General features: G+C 43.4%; 1 protein-coding gene across 3 annotated transcripts in view; it reads left to right on the top strand.

Moving 5' to 3' along the window:
- LOC134026774 (chemokine-like protein TAFA-1) overlaps positions 1-18998 on the top strand; it is a 91348-nt gene extending 72350 nt beyond the window's left edge. Inside the window, exons 3-6 of one of the 3 annotated variants that reach the window (XR_009931383.1) lie at positions 4244-4384; positions 12701-12825; positions 13843-13933; positions 17630-18998. Coding sequence is in view for 1 of the 3 variants with exons in the window: in XM_062469730.1 (XP_062325714.1) it covers positions 4244-4384; positions 12701-12825; positions 17630-17647 (284 nt within the window). In the remaining 2 variants the exon portion in view is untranslated. Of the gene's footprint in view, positions 1-4243; positions 4385-12700; positions 12826-13842; positions 13934-15009; positions 15964-17629 lie in introns of those variants that run through there. The other 2 variants (XR_009931384.1, XM_062469730.1) reach the window with 2 other exon arrangements.
- Positions 18999-23007: the final 4009 nt, after the last annotated feature.

Below are 23007 nucleotides of genomic sequence, written 5' to 3'. Positions count from 1 at the left end.
TACTGCAGTTATGCGGCGACTCTCGCACCAGCCCGATCACGCCTTTCTGTTTCTCTTCACACGTTGTCTGTGTTGCCAGGGAGGTGCGAGTCAGGCAGATCCAGTCACACCGACTCAGGATGAACTCTGACAGGTCGGGTGGTGTCCTCCTCCCCAGGAGGTGATCCTGTGCGAGGCTGCGTGTGAGTTTGTGAACCCTGGCCGCTAAGTCCGCCCGCAAGGGCCTCACAGCCTGCTGCCTTGTGTTGCATGCACACACAGGTGCACGCACACAAGCCTTCTAGCCTAACATCAGAGAGACATAACAGAGAGACCGTCTGTCCGAGAGTTAACTGAAGTCGTGGTGAACTGTGTGTGTGTTGGATGAAGCAGTCACTGCAGCTTGAGGGGACCTCAGAGTTACGGCTCAGAGGCGTGGCTCCAGACCCCGTTTTGGCTCATTTGGAGTCTATATGATGTTTTTCTGTAGCCTATTTAAACATTATCTTAAGTAATCAAGGGAGTAATGCTGAAGCTCCTCCTTGATGTTTAAGTAATGGTGAGCTAAATTCTGATGATGACTGCCATTAAACATACATGCTCTGAGACAGCTGGCCCAGATCCACTTTGATCCTTCTGCCTCTCCAAACCAGTCATTCATCTTTTTTTTCTTTCTTAATCTGGGATGTTAGTTGATTACTGGCACAGCTACTGTAATCTTTAGAAAGACCAGACAAGGCCAAACAGTATAGGCTTGTTTTGATTTTCCTATGATTCAGCAGCTATCAGAGATACTTCATTGTAGATATGATGTCTGGGTTTGTGCCAGACTGCCAGTCAAGTAGATTGTTTTTAAAAGAAACGGTCTTCTATAATGCATGGTTTTACTCCACAGGACCTGTGTGAAAACAATCATGTTCAGTGGTACAGATAACAGATCTTAGAAAGAATCCACATATTTAGCTCAGTGGAAGAGTTTGAGTAAACAAACTTGTATTTGAAATGCACATGAGGGCAGTGCAAAGCTAGATTTTACCCCCTTAGCGTGGTTGAAATGAAACCAAGTTTGTACCATCAATACAGGCAATGATGCATTTTCTTTTTTTTCAACTGACTTTGGCCATTAAAGTGCCATAGTTTGTAAAATGAGGTTGAGTGAAAGTGAAGGTGCCCTCTGTTTTCAGTCTCCTTGAGAACCCTTCTCTAGCTTGCATGAGGAACACTTTTGTGCATAGTGATGTAGCTGTTAGGACTGGAGGAAATTAGAGTTTAGGCTACAATTGAAAGGGAAAGTAAGACAGAGAGCGAGAGAGATGCTCTCTTTTTCAAAATGTTCACTGCTTGCTGGTGCCATAGAGGAAGGAAGTTATTTGACCTTGGTTTGGCATAGAAAGACGGATGACAGTCACGTGTTTGTTTGTTTGTGTGTGTGTGTGAGTTTGCGAATGTGTGGTTACATGTGAAGTATGTATATTGTCTGCAGCTGTACTATTTTTTTCTCATGGATAAAAGCAACTCTTATTGAATTAATATGGCTTTCCACGACCAGGCACCTTCCTTTGCATGCTCGTCTATCTCCTTATTCTGCGGCGCTCCCTCATTAGCGGGTTTTAATTGGCCGTTGGGCTAGGCTGGAAACAATGAAGAATCGATTTCCTTAAACATAATCACCTCATCCACTCATTTAATGACTGCTGTCACTGTGGGCTTGGAGGTGAAAAATGACCAGTCGTTGCACCCATTGATGCCCTTCACCTCCCCTCGCTAAAGGGTACGTAGCACAACCTCCTACTCCATCTCACCAGGTTGGTTTAACCCTATCAGCTGTGTGACAGCCACTGAGTGGTCAATCCATCAAGCCCACATACACTTCCATGTTGTTTAGAGTCCCACACACAAGCAAAAACAGCCACCTGTGTTTGCCCAGGCACAGACACTCACACACGTACTCTCTGTCTATGTCTCTCTCTCTGTCTCCCTCTCTGTCTCTCTCTCTCTCACACACACACACACTAATGCACACACACACACAAACACGGTAATGGACAAGCATTTACTCCGGGCAGACATGCTGATAATGAGCTGTGATATACCTGGATGATGCTCTGCCATGTGTACTCTGCCCTGGCCCCAATATGTCCTACTGAGGAGTCCTTCCAGTCTCCTCGTCCACTGACCAGATGGTCCACAACGATCTGGCACACCGTCCACCTGGCTGATGGCTGGGCAGAGACCCTTCTTAAATCTCCCTTGAGCTTGCCGGCACAGGACACGCACATACACACACACACACACACAGTTGCATATACACACACAAACAACAATCACAAATCACAAAGAAACACAGAAAATCACATGTAAGTGGGACTGGTAGACTGCATGATGTCCAGTTGATAAATATATTTAGGTATGGATACCACAGTAGCTTTAGAGAGACCAGCTATTCTCGAGTTACACATGAACATGAAGGTGGAAATTGTGTCTACTCTGCCACCACCATGGGTTTGAAAGCATTTGGCCAGAGGCATGAGAACCACCCGTAAAATATTCAATAAGGACAACATAGTGTGGGTTGTTGGTTTAAATATAGTGCACTCAAGGGATTTTATTCTCAGTCTTCTCAGTTGTGTTCTGCCTCCTGCCCAAATATATCAACAGCTCGGCTTTGGGAGAGTGACATTAATACTGCAGGACAGCAGAGTCCAACTGGACTGCAAATGTTCGCCTTTTAATCCCAGTCCTCGCTGCCTATGGCCCCAGTGTTGAGACGTTGAGGAATATGAGAGCAGAGCAGTGTTACGAAGCTTGTCTGGGCTGTTGAGAGCTCAGCTCTGTAATGCATGACCCAAACGTTTCAAACGTTTACTCTACCCCCCCCCCCCCACCCCCTCCAACTCGTGAAACACACACACACACACCCATCTCAGACACCTCTGCTGTGGCCTCAGTGATTTCATCCATCTTTAGAATATAACCCTGGGCTGCAAAATAACAGAAACAAAGGATTGGCTGCATTATTGTCCTCTTGCACACTTCTCCCCCTTCTTCCATCTATTTGGAGCAGGAGATCTGTCCATCCTGCCTGTCCTAGGATCAGCTCCAGTTTAATTGTTGGACGGTGCTGTCTGTGGCGGGGGCTGTCAGGGGAAGATAAAGAGTTTTTCCCGGGGCATGAGGAGAGGGAAGAGGGCTGATGGAGAGTCCCTCTCCCGTGGCTCCATTGGCTGCATTAGCCCCACACTTTATAATGTGGTGAAGGGGGCACTCCCAGTGGCTCTCTCATTACTCACCTGCCCGACTGGGGCACCAGCAGGCACCCTGTCCACTCTCTTTCTTTCTTTCTTTCTCTCTCTCTCTCTCTCTCTCTCTCTCTCTCTCTCTCTCTCTCTCTCTCTCTCTCTCTCTCTCTCTCTCTGTCTCTCTCTCTCTCTCTCTCTCTCTCTGTCTCTCTTTCTCTCTCTCTCTCTCTCTCTCTCTCTCTCTCTCTCTCTCTCTCTCTCTCTCTCTCTTTGTCGTTCTTGCTTTCTCTCAATCTAGTCAGTCCCTGCTCCTCATCTCACTGTTATGGGGACGTCCCTTTGCTCTATCCTCCGCTGACTCCCCAGGGCTATCCTCTATCCTCTCCATTGTTATTTTGACCCAGCAGTGCTGTTGGTGCATTTCTCCTCAAAACTCCTTGCATTAGTTTGACATTCTCTTTTGTCAGCACCAGGGCCCATTGTTCTGCGGTGTTATAACAGATGGCACCTTTTATTTGAGGTCATTTGTGACTTCATTTAGACATAGTCTAGCAGGACTTGGATCTACAGTAGAAGGTTCAGGTTGTGAAGAGGACAGAGGGTCTTAGATGGTGGGATGATCTTGCAGCAGGCAGAAGCTTGTGGACTCATCTGGAGCTTCCTCCATCATGTACTGAGGCAGCAGCCTGATTGAGAGCTGTTCAGATAAGATACTCAAAATGCCTCAAGTGTCGATTTGCAGTGCACTCTTTGCTGAAAAGGGTGCATGTAATTGCATGTAATGGGCCTTACATGCACATTGATGTGAACCCTTTGCTTAAGCATGCTTTTATTGCTGTGTGTGATTCTTTGAGCTTGGTTCTGGTTCAAGGTCACTTCAAATGTGTTACTGTACCTCCTACCTACAGTAGTATTTGACACAAATTGGAGACCTTCCATATTTGGTCAATGTTTACGTGTGTTTATTCTCGTAATATTTTGACTTCACATTTCACCTAACCTCATCCAATGTTGTCTCTCTACAGAGGGAGGCACATGTGAGGTCATCGCTGCCCACCGGTGCTGTAACAAGAACCGCATTGAAGAGCGCTCCCAGACGGTCAAGTGCTCATGTCTACCGGGAAAAGTGGCAGGGACAACACGCAACAAACCATCCTGCGTCGATGGTAAGAACGTGTTGTTTTGTTTGTGCATTCTCTCCACCCTACTCACACCTGAGCAACTGAGCACCATTCAACACAGTCCCTTGTAGTTTGTCGCTTTCAAACGTCTTTTTTTCCAACCGACGAGCGAGTTAGTGTCAGTGATGACGTCAGGAGGAGAACAGAACAGCCTGTAAGGAGTGCTGCTGAGGTGGGGGGCTGTGTGGCTCATGTTCCTGTGAGGACCCTGTGGCCCTCCAGCAGCCCAGCCTCATGGAAATGATTGACTAACAAACAGAAGTGAGGTCCGCTTCTGGCTGAAACACCTGAACCACCTCACTGAGCAAATCAGTCGACAGTGACGCAGGTCCCTAAGAACCTAGAGCGTCTGCCCGGCGAGACCTAACAGAGCGTCTCTTTCACGGCATCACAGATCATCGACCCTTTTTCGTCCTCTTTCACTCCATCTGAAGCTTCTGAAGAAGATCAAAGTCGTGGGCGATAATGGCGGATCTCACAGAGACACAGCACAAAAGCATCTTCATTATGAATTGACATTGCTTGACATTCCTGTCAAGCTCAGACTGCCCTGTTCAATCCCCCAGCATGCTATGTTAGCTTTCACCAACATTTTGATCGAAAGATTCTTGAATTAGATACGAGTCTTGAGATAAAGAACTGAGTGAATGTCTTACTAATTCAACCACGTTGAGGTCTGAAAACTTTGTGGAACTCAAACTTCCATGGCAATTTACATGTAAAATCTTCAGAATTTTGACATTTAGAGAGTTATGAGTATGACCTATGAATATAACATGGTACCTCTTAGTCCGTCAGACTGATCATCGGTGTGTTAAAAATTGTATCAAAAGACCCTTCTCAAGGACTGAAAACATTCTATGAGTTGGGGTTATGAGTGTGTACCTGGCCAAGCCAGACCATTTCAGTAAGCACAGTTCGGTAGAGCGAAAGAATGACCTCTGTCGTACAACCAACAACTCTTTTCAAGCTTTGTGGTTCAGCGGACATTATCAGGTGGGTGAAAAGTTTTTTTGCAGACTGCTGCCATGACATTATCAGTTTGATAGAATCTCGAGTGTAAGTAGGAGCAAGGGAGAGATAAAGGTGTGTAGAGGAGGGGTGGATGGAGGAAGGTGGAAGAAGAGAGAAGGTGTGCTGTGAAAGAGTCACACCTCATGCCCCTGTGCCTCAGACTCCTCAAAGGAAGAGGAACCATTGCCCTGTTACTGTATTGATTAACAACTTGAACTACAGTGAGTGGGAATAAAAATGGAAATGACAAGTCAGTGAACAAAGATGAACCTCCAAGAGAGAGGAGGCATGGAGGCCTGACAAATTAGGGGGCTGAGACAGCCACTGCTGCCCCCCTCTCTCTCTCTTTCTCACTGTCTCTCTCTCCCTCTCTCTATCTCTCTCTCTCTCTGTCCTACTATGTCTCCCTCTCTCCTTCTTTCTTCCTCTGTCTGTTTCTCTTTCTCTCTCTCTTTGTTGCTCTCTCACTCTCTCTGTCTCTCGCTCTCGCTCTCTCTTTCAGTATCACACTCAATTACATGAGATAAGTAGATGACAGTACTGATTCTCACTCTACGCTGAGACCACTTTGGTGTGACTCAGCTAATTATTTCTTGCATAGCTCACAGTGTTCACTTCCCCCCTGCTACAGGACAGCCGCGGAGCCTCCCTGAGCTCGCATGGGCGTCACCCGAGCGTTCTCCTCTGTGAAGTTTGTGTTTGTTTGCCATAGGCTGTTGCAGAACTATCTGAGGGATTATAGACCTGCTCAGACAGTCAGTGGCCTGTCCCCTCAGTGCATAGCTGCAGTGTGCGGTGCCACCACGCTGCTCCAGCCTGGCCCAGATTGAACTCTTCCCCAGGACACTGGTTATTAATGTTCCGTCTCCATGAGTAACGATGCTGCCTCAACTCACTGCCCCCCTCCACTCCCAGAGGGAACACCTGCCATGGCTGTCCCATACAGATACACACACATATATAGATATACACAGACAAACACACACGCAAACACATGCAAACACACATACACTAAGACAAAGTTAAAACACAGTTCATGTTGTATTACTATTCATTTAATACATCTATGAAATTGACACAATAATACAGAATACAACTTTAGCAGTTAGTGTAGGTCACATAAATGTATAAATGCACTGTATGAAGATAAATACTACTCCATTCACTTATCAATCTCAAAGAACGCTTTTTGTGTCTTCACATTACAATCGAATGAACAACATTGATGCTTACCTCGCGGTATCTCTTTTTGCGTGAGGTTATTTCCTGTCAACTTGGTAGCTGATTGGCCCTTTATTAATGTATGGAAATGTGATGATGCTCGTGTTGGAAAGGCAGCCAAGCACAGTGGGGGTGCTGCCAGCACAGCAATTGATTATTAGCTTTGACAAGGAGAACTATGTCCCAGTTCTGTCAGCACCAACAAGGCTCTTAGTAAAGAACATCCCTTTTAACAAGTCAAATACTTCAGCTTATATCTCCCAGCCCATGCTAGGCCAATCAAATACACTCCGACTAGACGCCAGTCCCTGCACCCCTCCTTCTATCATGTTTACAACACTGTGAATTTCACTACATCCATGCACACATCCGTGTATGCAACCACACGCACACATACTGTCGACAACATGCATGCACACACACAAACATTATTTAACCTCCAACTGCTACCGCAAGAATATTTTAACACGCGCAGATGTGTGGTTGCATGCAAGCACATGCACACACATGCACACACACACACATATGCACACACACAAACACACACACACACACATGCACACACACAAACACACACACACAAGCACACACAGAAACACACACACACACACTTATTTTCCCAATTGAACATATACTTAAGTTTGGTGCTGGCCACTGATGGGGAATGAACCCTTCTGTTGGACTTGGGGCGGGTAATGCTGAGCATGACAGGTTGTCACGGTACGTTTGAAAGACGTCCAGGAGAAACCAAACATGGACAGCACTTCAAGGGAGAGAAGAGCCGCTTGATTCCTCCCCTCGCACAGCTGATCAAAAGAAACCGTCTGAATGGTGTCAGCTATGGCATATCAAACACACTCTGACTGAGCTCTTGAGTTTGAGACGGCCTTCAAAAGATATTGTCTTTTCACAGGCAGGGTCATCTTTCTGCTGTGGCATCTGTATATCAAACAGCAAACTCCTCATTATGACTTTAGTTACTTTCATGAAATAGTGACCAGTTTCGCAGATAAGAATAGATCTCGTTGCATGTCCGCTTTGGAAATGGTGCCTCTTAGATGGTAATTTAACCGTTTACAAATATAAACTACAAAGCCTTAATAAAAGTGTTTTTTATGGTTTCTTAATCCTCCACACGTTAATACATGAATTGGTTATTGTTTATAAATTATTATTTGATAACGTATACAAAATGTTAACTGAAACCTTTTTTAAGCATGATTTAAACAAATATTTTAATGCATTACAAAGCCTTTATTATAATGGACATGGCCTGCTCCAGCATCCACTGACAACACTACAGTATAAGATTTATTTAGGGAATAAACACAGTATTTGTATGCATCGTTGCATGTGTTTATGAATTCAGGTCTATTTAGCCTGAGGACTCGCCACCAGTGATCCCAGTGCTTCCTGGCTGAGAGAATGGAGTCCAAATCTGATGGCTTCAAAAGATGTCAAACAAAATGAGCATCACATTCCTTCATTGGAGTAACTTCTCAGCATGGCGCGCTCTGTTCCTAACCTGGCCAGCCTTGTCCCTGATAGCTGCAGCTCCACATGGTGGAGAGAGTTGGAGAGAGAGGGTGGTCCGAACAGCATTATGGCATGGACAACAACGACACCTTTTACACCGTGACCCGGACAGAGAGGAAGTCGAACAAGTTCAATGGGTCAGAGAGACTATTTGTTTTGTTTTTATTTTCGTTCGAGATAATTAATTTAAACACAAACTTCCTCCAACCTTGCCAAGTCCCACGGAGCTCTCTACCCATTATGGACATCATTAGGCTCTTGACCTCGACCCTGCGAGGAGAAGAAGTGACCGTTAGCAGGGGTGACATTAATACAGCCTGAGGTATTTTTTTCTCTATGCTCCTGTCTTCTCGATGATCCTCCTGGAGCCATTTGCTCTGTTCATGTTCCATTCTCAAGCCACTCATCATTCCATTGACAAGATCCATTGCAGAAAGGCTTGGAAACTGTTTTTATGGTCTATTTGTATTTTATTTCAAAGGATTAGTTGAAAGTATTTCACAGACACCCACACTTACACACACACCCACACACACACACAGAAGCACGCTTGGTGAATTCCAGGAGCTTCAGAATGTAGGCACCAGGGTATTCATTAAGGGAGTGAGATCCACACAATGTTGTGATTGAGAGGCGAAACGATAGCGTCTGAATAGCTAATCAAGAGCTAGCCTGTCCTTCTGAAGAGCAGAGATTAATGTTGAGTAATGACCTGTGAGACTGACCCCGAGCCCCGGGTCTGGCTCAGTCCCATGGTAATTACACACTGTCTACATAACCAAGGCCCCAGCTGATCTTCCATGGCCCTATTACTGTCATTGCACACACAGACAAATGCCCAGGACCACCGTCAGTCGCCACTGTCTGTCTGTAGCCTCGGCTTGGCGGTAGGGAGACGCACTCAGTTAGGATATTAAATTAACCAGCTATCAGTACTTCTACTGGTCTCTTTCTTCATAGGTGGCCTGAGGCGAGCAGTTTGATCAACAGATTGAGACGCAAGTGTGGGATGGATCAGAGAGGCAGTTCCACTCAGTGTGGAGACAGATTGATTAGAGAGAGGAAGACAGAGAAAGAGAGAGAGTAAATACTCATTGGGGGGCCACCAGCAACCAGCTGGATCCAGCAGAGAGATCACCATTATTTAGTGCCATCGATTCTGGCCCCCACAATGTAAATTAACACCTGGAGAAAAGCATGAAAACTTAAACCTTGATTGCTTTCTACTCTTGATCTCAACTCAAGCCAATCGATTTAGGTGGAACTAGGGAAAAAAATACACTAAGGCCACGCAAGTCATTGGAAAACCATCATTTTGCTGTGATTAATTCAAAGCCAGTCCAGTCAAGCGTACTCAAGCTGCTGTGAGTTAAAAAAACATTAACTATTCATTGGACCTTCAGACATACGCTTACGTCACAACTGGGACAGCAATCAATTACTTTTCTCATCTGCCAAGGTGTTCAAACACGCTGTAACCTGGTGAGAAAGTGCCAGAGCAAATCCATCACATCACCTCATCCACCCTCAGTGTGCCTGCAGGTGTGACATGCACAAGGTCCTCCATTTAATTCTCAGCCCACGTTGCAATGAACGTGCCAGTATTGCAACAGACTTACTTTAAGACTGACATTTTGTTGTCTTGTACAATGTCCAACTTTCATTTTTATCTCAGGACAAACAAACAAAGGTAACACACAGATTATGTGCCTGTATCCCATCTTGGTTTGACAGAGTGGGGAACCATGTGTTAAAACATTCAGCTGCTTCCTTCCTGCTCCAAGTATCTTAGAGGGGTTGAAAGTTGCTGAGCTTGTGACTTTGGTGGTGGTGGGAATAGGAGAGAGTGTAAGATGGTGCTGGTTTTGGAGGTGGGCTGGACCGCCAGGGAGCGAGGGATGGATCCTAGCCCAGAGATGGCTCTTCTCCAGCGGTCAAGGTCACTGCGAGGTGTCCTGGCCTGGATACAGCTGTGGACATGGAGCCCTGGGTGTCCACATTAACCCTGGGTCTGTCTCCCTTTAGCCCCATGGTTCTCTGACTCCACACATCACACTGAAAGGTCAGCCAAGTTTGGATCTGACATTTTATCGGATTTAGTTTGTGCTAATTTGACTTTTTGGAATGATGACCTTGTGTAACTTTAAATATGACAAACTAGATCTGTTAAAGCTCCAGACGTCCCCGACAGCTGCAGGGTATCATTGCAATCTTGGTCAGGGATTTACCTAGACGTCTGAATGTTACAGATTAAACCACAAATGTCACCAGAAATAGTATTATGGTTATACTGTATGATCCATATTATTGGCAAGAAAATACTCAATCATTGACATACATAACATTCACCTAATAACAATCTTAACTGAGGTATACAATACAAAAATGTAATATCAAACCAAGTATTAATGATATATGTCTGATGGTTTGGTGTCAGGAACTTGTAATGTAATAACGAGACCCTAAAGCCGCCATGTTAAAGATAAACAGAGATGACACTGATATGGCCTGTGTTTGTATGTACTAGTATGTACCACACAATAAGAGATAGAAGCAAAGTGGTGTGAAGTACGATAAATACCATTCATCTTGCAAAGTGCACCTCATATTTCATAAATCCTCGGTTGAGATAGGCATTTTAATCTCAGTGCTACACCTCTCTCTCCCCTCCTTTTTCTTTCTTTCTTTTCTTCTTTCTTTCTATCTCTTTTCATTAAAAACAATGGATTTTTCTCTGCAGGTATTTTACTTGACCATTTTCAGTTTAAAGTGGATTCAGCATTAAAAGGGTTGACTATAAATCTTGGGTGCTCCTAATAAACAACACGTTTCCTGGGAGCAGAGAGTGCGTGAACAGCATAGTGTCTTTGTGTTCTGCAGAGGTGAGTGCACATTATTTATTGCTCAGAATAATCCGACATGTCAGCAGTCATCACAATAATCTTCTCTTTTGTACAGTTCACCAGACGATCACGTCTGCTCTGTACAGCCAAGGCTTCCACTGCACAAACATTTCAATGAATAGTAATATGTACTAATATTAAATAAATAAATGAAAGTCAACCTTACTCCTAATCTGATGCATGTTGTGTTGGGATAATGACTCCAACCATACCACATTGGGGACTTCTGTGTGATAAAGATGTGCTCCAGGGTTAGTGAGGCTGCAGAGCGAAAATGAGTGATAAGAGTTTGTGGTAATTAATGTATCTGGTGAACAGCCATGGCAAGGGTGGAGACAGTGGTGAAGGTTCAGAGCATTCAGCTCCTGGCTTTGCTGCATAGCTTTGGTGTCAGCTAGCTGTCTAGAGATGGTTTAGAGTATATGCTCCGGATTGCTCAATTCAGTGACATGTTTGTTCTGTAGCTAAACTACTGCATCATTATTGACGAAAGGAGAAAGTCAGTGTGCAGACTTTCTATTGATTGACTTGTAACCTTGGTAACACGGTCTGTGAAATTGTAGAAAAAAATTGAAAGCATATTTAAGGTCAGAAGGTCTGTCGTGAATTAGATATTCAACCTCATCTGTAAAACGTTTGATATTTTTGCACTGAGAATGATGAAGCCCTCAGACAGAAATTTTAGACTTGTTTTCATAGAGTACAATTTTTTTTTATCAATGAGTGGAATTCAAACCATTCTGTTAGTGATTATCTATTCATCAAATGTGACCCAATAAAATCATGGACCCTAAGGAATAGTTTACCAAGATGTCATCATGTTCACTTGGAGTTTTGTGACAGGACTAGAAGGTAAGCCTGGTGTTTATAACACTAATAGTGAAAGGCTACTCCTGTAAGGCCTCCTTACAACTTAACTCATGTCTTCATGGGACATGAAAACTCCACGTCAGATATTTGGTAAACATCGGACAATAGAGTGCTGTGGGTCAATTAACCCTAAAACAATCCAAGCTTTATCCACATAGACATTTGGTACATTGACGCACACACTCAAAGACACACAAACACAAAGATCTTGATGAGAAGATGATAAAGCATTTGTTTTATCCGATAGCTGGAGGAAAAATGTTGTAGATGTTAATGAAAAGCAATTAGTTTGGATTAAAAATAAGATTACCCCTGCTACATGCAAAGTTGCCACATCAAAACAAAATAATGATTAATCACTGTTTAGGAAAGACATTTTGTTAACAGCATTTTTAATTAAACATGTTCTTGCTGTGATGTAAGAGGAGTAAAAGAAGCATCTTCTGTGATATCTTGGATCTTCTACCTAGAGGGTTCACACGAAAACAAGACATTTTTTTCCTTTCGCTTTTACTCACCCTATCTGCCTTCGAGCACCTGTGTGTATGTATTTGTATGTGTGTATTTGTATGTGTGTATTTGTATTAGCACGTGTTTGTGTGAAAGAGAAAGAAATAGAAACAAATAGAAACAGAGGGTGAGATGAGGAGCGAGAGAAAAATAAAGAGTGGTAGACAGAGAGAGAGAAAGAGAGAGAGACTGAGAGAGATGATAGGGCATCTGAAGTAACCACTCATGTGTTTGTGTGTCCCTGTAGCGTCTATTGTGATTGGAAAGTGGTGGTGTGAGATGGAGCCCTGTCTGGAGGGGGAAGAGTGCAAGACCCTCCCTGATAACTCTGGATGGATGTGCTCTTCTGGAAACAAGATCAAGACCACAAGGGTGAGGCTTCACACCAGCATTACATGCTCTAACATCAACATACACAACACCCTAATGAACAACCTTAAACAGCAAGATTTAGCACAGAAGTGTTCTTAGACATGCAAATTCTGATCTGGGTGTCGGTTTAATGCATACATTAAGTATCGAAATTGATTGTTTTCTATCAATTTAGTTTGGTTTCAGTTGACTCACCTCATGTATATATGATATTGATTCTGTTCAATAAGTCCGATTTCTGCGAGGTGTAAATATCCAACAATCACTTTCAGAAGAAGACATGACAGACTCTGTAAACAACGGCCTGCATGTGCCTCAGGCTGAGTCCCACTTCCACAGCCAGTCTGTGTGTACAGTCTAAATCCCATGTATATAATACATTCAAAACAGTCAAAAGAATGTAGTCCCTGGTATCTACCGCTGTGTGACAAGTTGATCACCTGATTTGTATTCATTCGATTGACTCCCTACACCGCAACCAGACTCCCCGCTCTTCTTCTTGTCTCAGTGCTTTGTGACCATGACACTGAATAGAAGCAGTGACTAATATGAACGTGGGGTCCAGCCAGTCAAGGTTAGACCACACAGGGCTTTCCAAGGTTGTTCCGCTAGCCATCTTAAACACGTCAGTGTAGCCACACGTACAAAGCGTACTCGGTATTCCAAGTCCAGCTGTGTGAAAAGTGAAAAGAAGTTGGATGGTTTTGCCAGCCTGTCAAGGTAAGAGCTCTATATACAGTACTCAGTTTAGTTTTAAAGGTGCATCTCTGAATGCACTCTACTTGAACGATGAGGAAGTATTTATGAGTTTGACATGGTTTTCTTAACTTGTGCCCTGTGCTATCATGCGTACGTTTTACAGAAAAAATTAATAAAACATGAAGCAATCTCTCAAACAGACACAATATAGAGTGATGGTTTTACAAAAGCTGATCATTCAAATGAGACAAGGGGAATCTTAAACATCTCAATTCCAAATCATACACGTGTCATTTTGTCTTGACCCTCTCTTTGCAGAACACACAGCCATACTCACCTTTTTAGCTCTGGAAGCAAAATGCAGAGGAGGCTTCTACAGAAATCGAGCTGCATTCTTGCTTCTGTAAAGGTTAGTCTCTCTCCAGCTTTTTTATTTCTCTCACATATTGTATGCATGCCACAGTGGAGGACTGGGACTGCCTCATGTTCAATTACTTTTCATTAACCCAAATACTCAGCGCAAAATAATCAAGTGTGTGTTTACATGCTGTGCATGATTAGGCTTGCGGGACACAAATAGTGTGTGTGCCTCCCACTAAAAGTGGGCACGCCCCCGGCCTAAAATATGAACACGCACACAGACACACAAACGCATACACAATATGTAAAAAGTAGCCTCAATACATTTCGAACAAACAGCCCAAATAGACCCAGGCCTGAGCGCATGTTGGTCTGGATCAGTGTGTAATGGCAGGATCAGTCCCTCTCCCTTTCATTTTGTCCTTTGTTTCATGTTCTGTTTTGCTACTGGGCACTGTGTGGCACTGGGCACTGTGTGGCACTGGGCACTGTGTGGCACTGGGCACTGTGTGGCACTGGGCACTGTGTGGCTTTCATTCCAGGCTGTAGTACCTGTCTGCCAATCCCATTATGCAGTAATCTGTGACATGCTCTCTATGTGTGTGTGTGTGTGTGGTGTATGTGTAAATGTGTGTGTGTTTGTGTGTGTGTGTGTGTGTTTGAAACCCCTGGGTATGCCCTCCCTGCCCCTCTTGTTGTGGGTTCTTATCAGAAGGCTGCTTGATGTCCTGGTTCTCTGAGGAAGTTTAATCCGATATCATTGGACAGTGTAGACAACAGACTACATAAAAGCATTTCATCCCATGCTCTGTATTTCTGTTTTAATCAACATCCGTCGTTCACCCTGCATTGAGGGCAAATTGCCTCATCTGTATTTGTTCAGTCACACGCCAGCAAATCCAACAGAACATTGTTTTTTTTTCTTTCTTTTCATTTTACCTGCAGGGTTTCATTTTGCTCTGAAAGGCGTCAGTGAAATAAACACACCCAAAAGCACTTATACACACAGCCCTAAATACATCATCTGCCTCCTATTTTTTTAAATTGGCATGCAAGTAAGCAGCTGCTAAAGCCACCGGCTGACACCCTTGTTTTCTGTCTTTTTTTTGTCTTTCTGTCTTTCAGAGAGGGACCCCTTCTTGCCTTACTGTATCAGCAGACAAGGCAGGCCTTTTGTTTGAGGAAGGCACAGTGAGGGGATCTGGGGAGCCCTCCAAACTCTCGCCCACTATAGACCTACATCACCCACTACGTTGGCTAGATAGATCCTTCAGTTTTTCCACCCGCCAGAACAATTAGACATGTTAAAAGAGACTATAAAAAAAGCTGAAATGAATTAAACATCTGGTCTACGGCTCATCCCTGCCTTTGTAACCTGCCTCTTCTGTAAATGGGGGGAAGGAGTCACCTAACGTCTGAGCTGTTAGTGAGAAAACGCATGTCAGGAACATCTCTGCAAGGCCTCTGTGTTTTCACAGAGTAGAATCAGAGCTCTGAGAATTTGCCTGGTGGCAGTTAGGACCACGTCATCAAACAGGCCATCCTCACCTTGGTTTCTCTGTAACATTGCACAGTTCTCCAATCTAGCTGAGAGAAGCGCAGTCTCACTTTGAAACATGTACTTTTATAACAAGCCTCAGCTGAAGAAGGAACAGTAGTTCTTAGAGACTTAGAGGACAGCTGTGACCCACAGACTTGTTTCCTGTGAGGCATGCTGGTCTTACTGTTCAGAGGTAATGTCCTCATCCTGTTCTGATGGCCACATGTTTCCGACTGGGACAACTGAAGGTTTAGTTTATCTGTAAATCTCACCCAACAGCAAAACGCTCTCTACGTGGATTTCAGAGCAAAATGGATGCATCAACACATGTTCAGGCCAATCATCCAAACCACAGAAACACATCATCAAACTGTCATGTTTTCTGTTTGTCTACAAACGCTTACACTCTCATTATAGTGACACAGATATACTACACGAGCTGAAACATCTTCGTGGTCATCTTTTCTGATTCAGAATCTGCAAGCAGTATTTAGTTGTATAGTTTCAATGCAGTTTTATTGACACAAAACGTTTTGATGTATTTTGATTTATGTGACAGCAACATGTCGGTCTTGCAAAGGAGAGGTTCAATCAAAGTATGATCTTCTAATCGTCATCCGTTGTCAAAGTTACATTAAACAACCTTGGTGTATTGTGTTGTCAATCAAGAGTCTTCAGTTGGATGGTTTTGAAGAAGATATTGTGTAGATGGATCTGAGAGAGAAAGGAGGAGGAAGAGAGAGAAAGGAGGAAGAGGAGAGGGAAGAGGAGGAGGGGGTGTTAATTCAAAATGATTTTGCAAAGCCAATTCCCCTTGGCTTCTTGTGCTAACACAGATTTAAGTACACTGCATGTTAATGCATCCTGTGAATTATAACACGGGAGGCTTACTTTCCAACAGAAAGGGATGTGCGCTAAATCCTTCAGCAATCCACATGCTCCTCTGTTCGCTTTCACAGGAAAGGGGACAGAACAGAGGACACCTTAACACAGGGCTGAAAACAGCATTTGCATACAGTTTCCTCTGTTCAGTCTAACAAACCGCAGTGGGACTCTCTCTGGGAATGAGTAGGCGAGAACAGCAACCTGTTGCTGCTCTTGTTCTCTTAGAGGTCATTTTCTACTGGGACACAGTGAGACATTTTGACTTTCCTCTGAAAATAAGGAGGATACAGGATTAGTCTTCTCACAGAGGAGAGGAAGATGTTAAACTCTGCAGCTGTGTGATGATGAAGCGAGCTGGACTGAGCGTTTGAACAGACAGGATAGACTGACAGCGTAATACAGCAGTAGCCCCTCCTGATGTTATTGACAGGTGACTAAGCATCAAACAACGTTCATTCATGGTGTGGAATATACATGACCTAGTGTAAACCTTTGTTTCAATAGGAGCATTTCCAGAAAGTGTCGCCTGATAATGTCTGTGTCGTAAAGAATTATATCAGCCACACCGCCAGCCACCCACCTCCCTCATCCTTACAGATGGAGGTCTGTGGGTGTATTTTGACACTAACAGCCTTGAAAAACATAATGTGAGTGTACCACACAGAAAAATAGTCACAATAAATACACTCGTTCGCAGATGTATTCATCATGCACATGCTGTACTGATCATCAAGTTCTGCATTGAGACTAAGAGTCAAGGCATTCAATAGCTGTCTGAATCTGCACAATGTACCATTGAAATGTGTCCCGCTTCACTATTGAGACTGAATATGAGTCCCTGAACTTAAAGCACAGAGAGACAGGCCAGACATCACAGTGGGGGCTTCTATCCCTTTTAGTGGAACCAAAGTCCTTTCACTGGTCTCAGTGAGGATCAAAGCTGATTGGCTTCTGCCTGAGCGGGCCGGGGGATAGGAGGGGGTAAAGCAGTGTAAAATATGGCCGGTAATATGTCACAGTGGTGTTAATCTGAGCAAGAGTACACAGCCTGAAAACACACACCAGGGTTCTCGCACAGAGAATTCTCTGATATGCCATGGATCGAAGCACACCTCTACTCGCATAAGCTGTCTGTTTTTAGCAGAGGCAGCAGAGGGGAGGTGAGACAGGCTGTACAAAGCCTCCCAGTTCAAAAGAGTCCTCTTGTTTTGAAACATGGAATGCAGGAATTCCTTGGGGTCTAATCCTCCCGCTCTTGTATGCCTTTGTTCTGTCTAAGTGTGTGTGTTTCTCCCCTCCACTCTCCCCTCTGTGTTTCAGATTCATCCCAGGACCTAACAAAGAGCTCCGCTCGCAGGCTCCCAGCCACGCTCCTCTCCCTCCCAGAATGGACTAAAACTATAACATCAACGGCCACTGACTGGATTACCTGTGACCGCAATAAGGATATCCACCCAGATAAAACAGCTTTGCTCGCGTGGTGCCAAGGATTTGAAACCAGACTAATCCCCTTTTGATCAATGAGCCCCTTGTTGGTGACTCTCCCACACAACAACCACGGCCAATTTCCTACATGCTCTGTTCTCTCTTTCCCTCCCTTTCCTGGATGATCTAAAAAAGCTTAGAAGGGGTTATTTAGAGGTTGTAAAAACATTATTTGAAGACATTTCCTCCACCTCCTCCTTCTTCAAGGTAAACTGGTAGATCCCCGCTGAGGCTCTGAAAACGGAATCGGACAGGATCAGAGACACATCAGGGGGAAATTACTTTTCGATTTTCATTTTGTCATCGTCTGTGCGGTCGGTGTCAGGTGGGCTTTGGAGTGACTGTACAGCCTGGGACAGTGGTCAGCAGTGACGACACTCCTCCCCCCGACCCCGGGCCTGGCCACACCTCAACAAACACTCTCTGAAAGGTTGAGGGGGACAACGTCTGGAGGCCCCTGACTCAGCTTCTGTGACCATATCAGTCTGACCTTTATTTGTTGGCATGCTCTACGTAATTCATGGGAGCGCTTTCTTTGTACGTAAGATACTTTGTGTATATATACATATATAAATACAGAAAATATAAAAACACACTGTTGGGGAGCTGAAGTCTCTCGTATACAGTCTATGTGGTCTGTAACAAGATCCCTTTCATGGATATCCTCATCTTTCTCCAAAATAAGGAGGACATTTAATACCAAGGCTATGGTGGATTCTGTGTATAAGACTGTTTGCAGTGTTTGCTTGCATTGAGAATATCAAAAAGGTCTCTTGGTGTCATGATATAAGTATTGGTCTTAACTATCATGTATGATGTATTTGGAAAAGCAGTTCTTGTAGTTTCTGTGTAAATGATGAAAACACTGGCCAGAACTGCCTCACAAAAGAGACTAACATCCAACACATGCCTGGTTTTTCTTCTTTGAGAGCTTAATCAGAAACTACTGTAGCTACAGCTGTTCGACTTGGCCCCTCCCAGGAAAACTCAAGTCTCTCCTCATTTCTCTGTTTGGTGTCAGCTTGTGAGAATGGTAGTGAATTTGACTGTGCCAATTGTGTGTAAATTTCACACTCACACAATGAAAGATCACCCCAAGGAAATATGACTTTGTGAAAGTATTAGCCTCATTGGACAGACATGCAGTACCCCCAGTAGATATACAGTACATACAGCCTTATCAGAATTAAAAGGATTTTCTATACTGAATTGCCTGTCTCATTTTTATGAAAGATACAATTTTGTTGTAGAATGCATCGAGAATATGAAAAATATCTACAGTATCATGTGTGGATGTCTGCTACCACTGTTCCCTCAGGTAGACAATGAATTAACCTGACAGAAACATACAAACACAAGCTTGTACACAAATACAAAAAAAAACATACAAATTGTAATTTAAACAATTCCCTTGAAGGCAGAGTGGATTGTCAGAATATAACATTCAATTAATTTACTCAGTTAGAGTAAAGATTTCCAATATTGTGCCAGACAAAATACCTGATGATTTCCAATATGAACTCCCCTCCTCTGGGACTCTGTTGATGCGAGGTCCGTCTCATCTCCCCACAGATACACAAGTATAGATTAATCATTTAGGAATTCTGCTGGTTTTGTGGCACTGGTTTGGTTCCACACTGTGCAGTCACAGAAAGTGTAAAAGTGACAGACACATCCATCTTATAGCGCACTTGCCAGAATCATACATATAAATATTTGGAGAAGCACAAAAGGAAATGGGTTTTCTTCCTCAGTGAGCTGCTACGGTCTTCTTTTCCATCACAGAGGATGGTAGGTTTCAGTGCCCTGTGCTGTAAATGAGCCTCTAAGAAACAATGTATGTGCGTGTGTATGGTGTGTGTGTGTGTGTGTGTGTGTATGGTGTGTGTGTGTGTGTGTGTGTGTGTGTGTGTGTGTGTGTGTGTGTGTGTGTGTGTGGTGAGCTCGTGTGCATCAGCAAATGTGTGCTTCAACATAAATTTGTTTGTATGTGAATGAAATATTTATGAAGGAAAGATTCAGACTGTATTCTTCATCTTAAAGTAAAGATCATCTTTAAATACACAGGTATGTAATAATTGAAGAGGTTCTATCTGTATAAACGAATAATGTACAGTATATTTTGCTCTGAGATGAGTGATGGAGAGATGGGTTCTTTATTCTTGCGTATGCCCTCCTTCTTGTGTTCTGAGATGATGGAGTCTTGCTGTGGAAGTTGGTCCCACTTCGTTTTAGTGGAAGAAGAACAGAAAAGTCCTGCATGAGTAACAACAGCAGGCCTGCCTTTTGTCCTGGTGCTTGACTAGGGCACGACAGCAGACGCATCAGTCAGACTCTGCAGCCTTGAGTCTGTGTTAGTGTGTACAGGCTGTAGACAACATGGACCACCTCCAACACACACAAGTAATGGAGCACTGCTCTGGTCTATGTTCGGCTTTCTAAACAGCAGTTAATACAGTGTGCACATTTTTGAGGATATGCCACATAACATCTCCATATTTATTATTACCTTTAGCATTTACTCCCTTAGCACTTTTTACAATTGAGTTCTATTACCGTATTGTTTTTATTCTTGTTTTTTTTTGGAGCAATGTTGTAACCTTCGAGAAATCTCTGGCACAAGAATATCCTTCGGGATTAATAAAATAGTATCTTATCTTATATACGTTATAGTTCAGGGAGAATACGAAGAAACTGAAAGACACTAACCAGGAGCCTAGCTTTGCCATGCTCTGGCCTAGTCTTACCCTATTACCCTACATGTTGTCAGTTATTTTTTAAAGACAGCCTTCACCCTATGGGAGCCGTGTAGCCCATAATCAAAGTCATTATAACTGGGACACTGCAGATGTTCCTGTGCTCTGCTGGCCCGTTTTGAACAAGGCTTTCTAAAGGCCCTCAACGTGCTCTTAATGAAGGCAGCTGAGAGTGTGACACGTCTCTCTGAGACAGGATTGTCATTAGCTCGAGGCTAATGCTCGGACAGTATGTAGACAATAAACCCAGATAGGCGTATCACTTGTCAGTGTATGCCTTACCAAGGCCCTCAGTGAAGATCTTAAGTAGATGTTTACTCCTTTAGCTGAGGATAGTTTATCTGTTAAAATGTACATTCTTACTTTTGGTTATACAAGGCATTTAAAATGACAGCTGGAACTTCCATTGTGTTTGCAAATGTTCCTGTGCCTGATATGATAAACTTAAGTGAAAATCTGCACCAAATCTCATAGTTCACAGTCCCGCTATGCTATGCCCCTCAGACTGGACTCACACAGGCACATTGGTCCCAAAGTTTTAAGAGACACAACAAACAAGCCAAAACAAGCACAAGTCCAAACAATACAGTTTGAAACAGATTGCTGCACTGTTATGCCACCATTCTTTGTGACAAATGAATACACACTCTAATGGACAGCCAATACATCACTGCCTGCCTCCCCTGACACATCACCATGCCCACGGAGCCGCAGTAAGCTTCACAGCCAAATGACTTGCCAGTCCATGACTGTCAGTCGTCATGGTAATAATAATTCATTCCTCCATTGCTTTATTTTTTTCCACCTTCTTTTCTCCACCCGGGAAAGTCAACCCAGACCTCAGTACCAAGAGACGGGCCCAACGATGAGATCCATCATGTTCCTCATGAATGGCCGTGTGCTGTACATGACAGGGCTTGTCCCACATGGGGCACAGAGGCCGCCCCAGCCCGGGTTTCCTGGGAGATTTCAAACTTCACGCTTCCCATTAAACAGAAACCATTTTTCATAGGAATGTCTCAGCCGAATCAGCCACACGTCACCATGGTGACCCTCAATCGTCTGCCGCTTTAGAGTGAGTGACCCAGAACTGCATTCTGAATTGACAGAGGGAAAGGAGAGAGTTAGAGGGGAGAGAGAGAGTTAGAGGAGAGGGGGAGAAAGAGAGAGTTAGAGGAGAGGGGGAGAAAGAGAGAGTTAGAGGAGAGGAGAGAGAGTTAGAGGAGAGGAGAGAGAGTTAGAGGAGAGGGGGAGAGAGAGAGTTACAGTGAACTGAGACTGAGGGAACATCAGGTATACTGTGTTTATTTTCACAATTCAGTTATTTCAATGTACACCCCATCTTGCTTACTACTGCTTCAAAAGCACACGGCTACTATATTTAGTCTGTTCTCTTTTTACCTTATATCGTATGCAAGGTGCAACCTTTGGTGACAGCCTTGCATTGCATAAAAGGATAACTAAACTGGCAAGGCAGATGTAGACATGAAAGTGAATCTAGACAAACATTTCCTGGAAGGACCAGTACACAATCTCAAGGAGAAATGTGCTTAGAACACATTTGTTTAGTACCCTGATGTTCTCTGTATGGAGGTTGTACTTTACTCTGACAAAGGATAACCTTGTAGAAACAACCTTTAGCATACAGCCACTGACTAGCCTATTTTTATTAACAGACTCCACACAAAGTTTCCACAAAAATAAATCTGTATAATGCAGATGGTTACTGCTGGCTTTCATGTCAAAGAAACAAACACGACTTTATCTATTCTGTTTTACAAATACTTTCTATTCATGCTACAATGTAGAATATTTTGCAAACATTTCCTCTTTGGGCCATACTTCTTGTTTTCTAGAATAATTCCTGTGTTATTTGATTGGCTGCAGTAACATCATATTTTATCATCATCTTCATTAGCTTTCATCCCAGTCCATTATATTAAGACAAATTATTGTGTAGTTTGCTAAACACAGTTACCATCTTCTCTCCACAGAATGAGAGTACACTTTGATCTCTATTAATATGAATTCCTAACATGACAAACTAGTTCTTGATACATGAGTAAATATAAGTTCCAATATTTAAGACTGATGATTTTATGAGTCAAACATCACCCAAATTATATATATTTTTGGTTCATACATTTTGATCAAAAGCATTAGAATTCATTTGGGAAAGTGTTCATAGATATGACCTCTTGTTTTTCTTCATGGAACTTTGCAAGACGAGCCACTTTGTTCCTTCATTCTTCTGTTTGAGTCCTTCTGTCAGGTCTGTTTTCTCCAGGTGTTTTCTTTGGCACTTTGTGCTCTTTATGCTGGAGTGTTTGAAACATTCTCAGTGCCATATGTCAGTTTTTATGAGACAGTGCCTCTCAAAACACTACACAACTGAACATTTTTATCACATCAAAAGAATAAGTCCAAATGGTCCATAACAGTCGATGCAATAAAACA

Source organism: Osmerus eperlanus, chromosome 1 (assembly GCF_963692335.1).
Source record: "Osmerus eperlanus chromosome 1, fOsmEpe2.1, whole genome shotgun sequence".
NCBI classification, from domain to species: domain Eukaryota; kingdom Metazoa; phylum Chordata; class Actinopteri; order Osmeriformes; family Osmeridae; genus Osmerus; species Osmerus eperlanus.
Note: the sequence above shows the minus strand (reverse complement) of the source record. Positions and strands in the feature narration are given on the sequence as shown.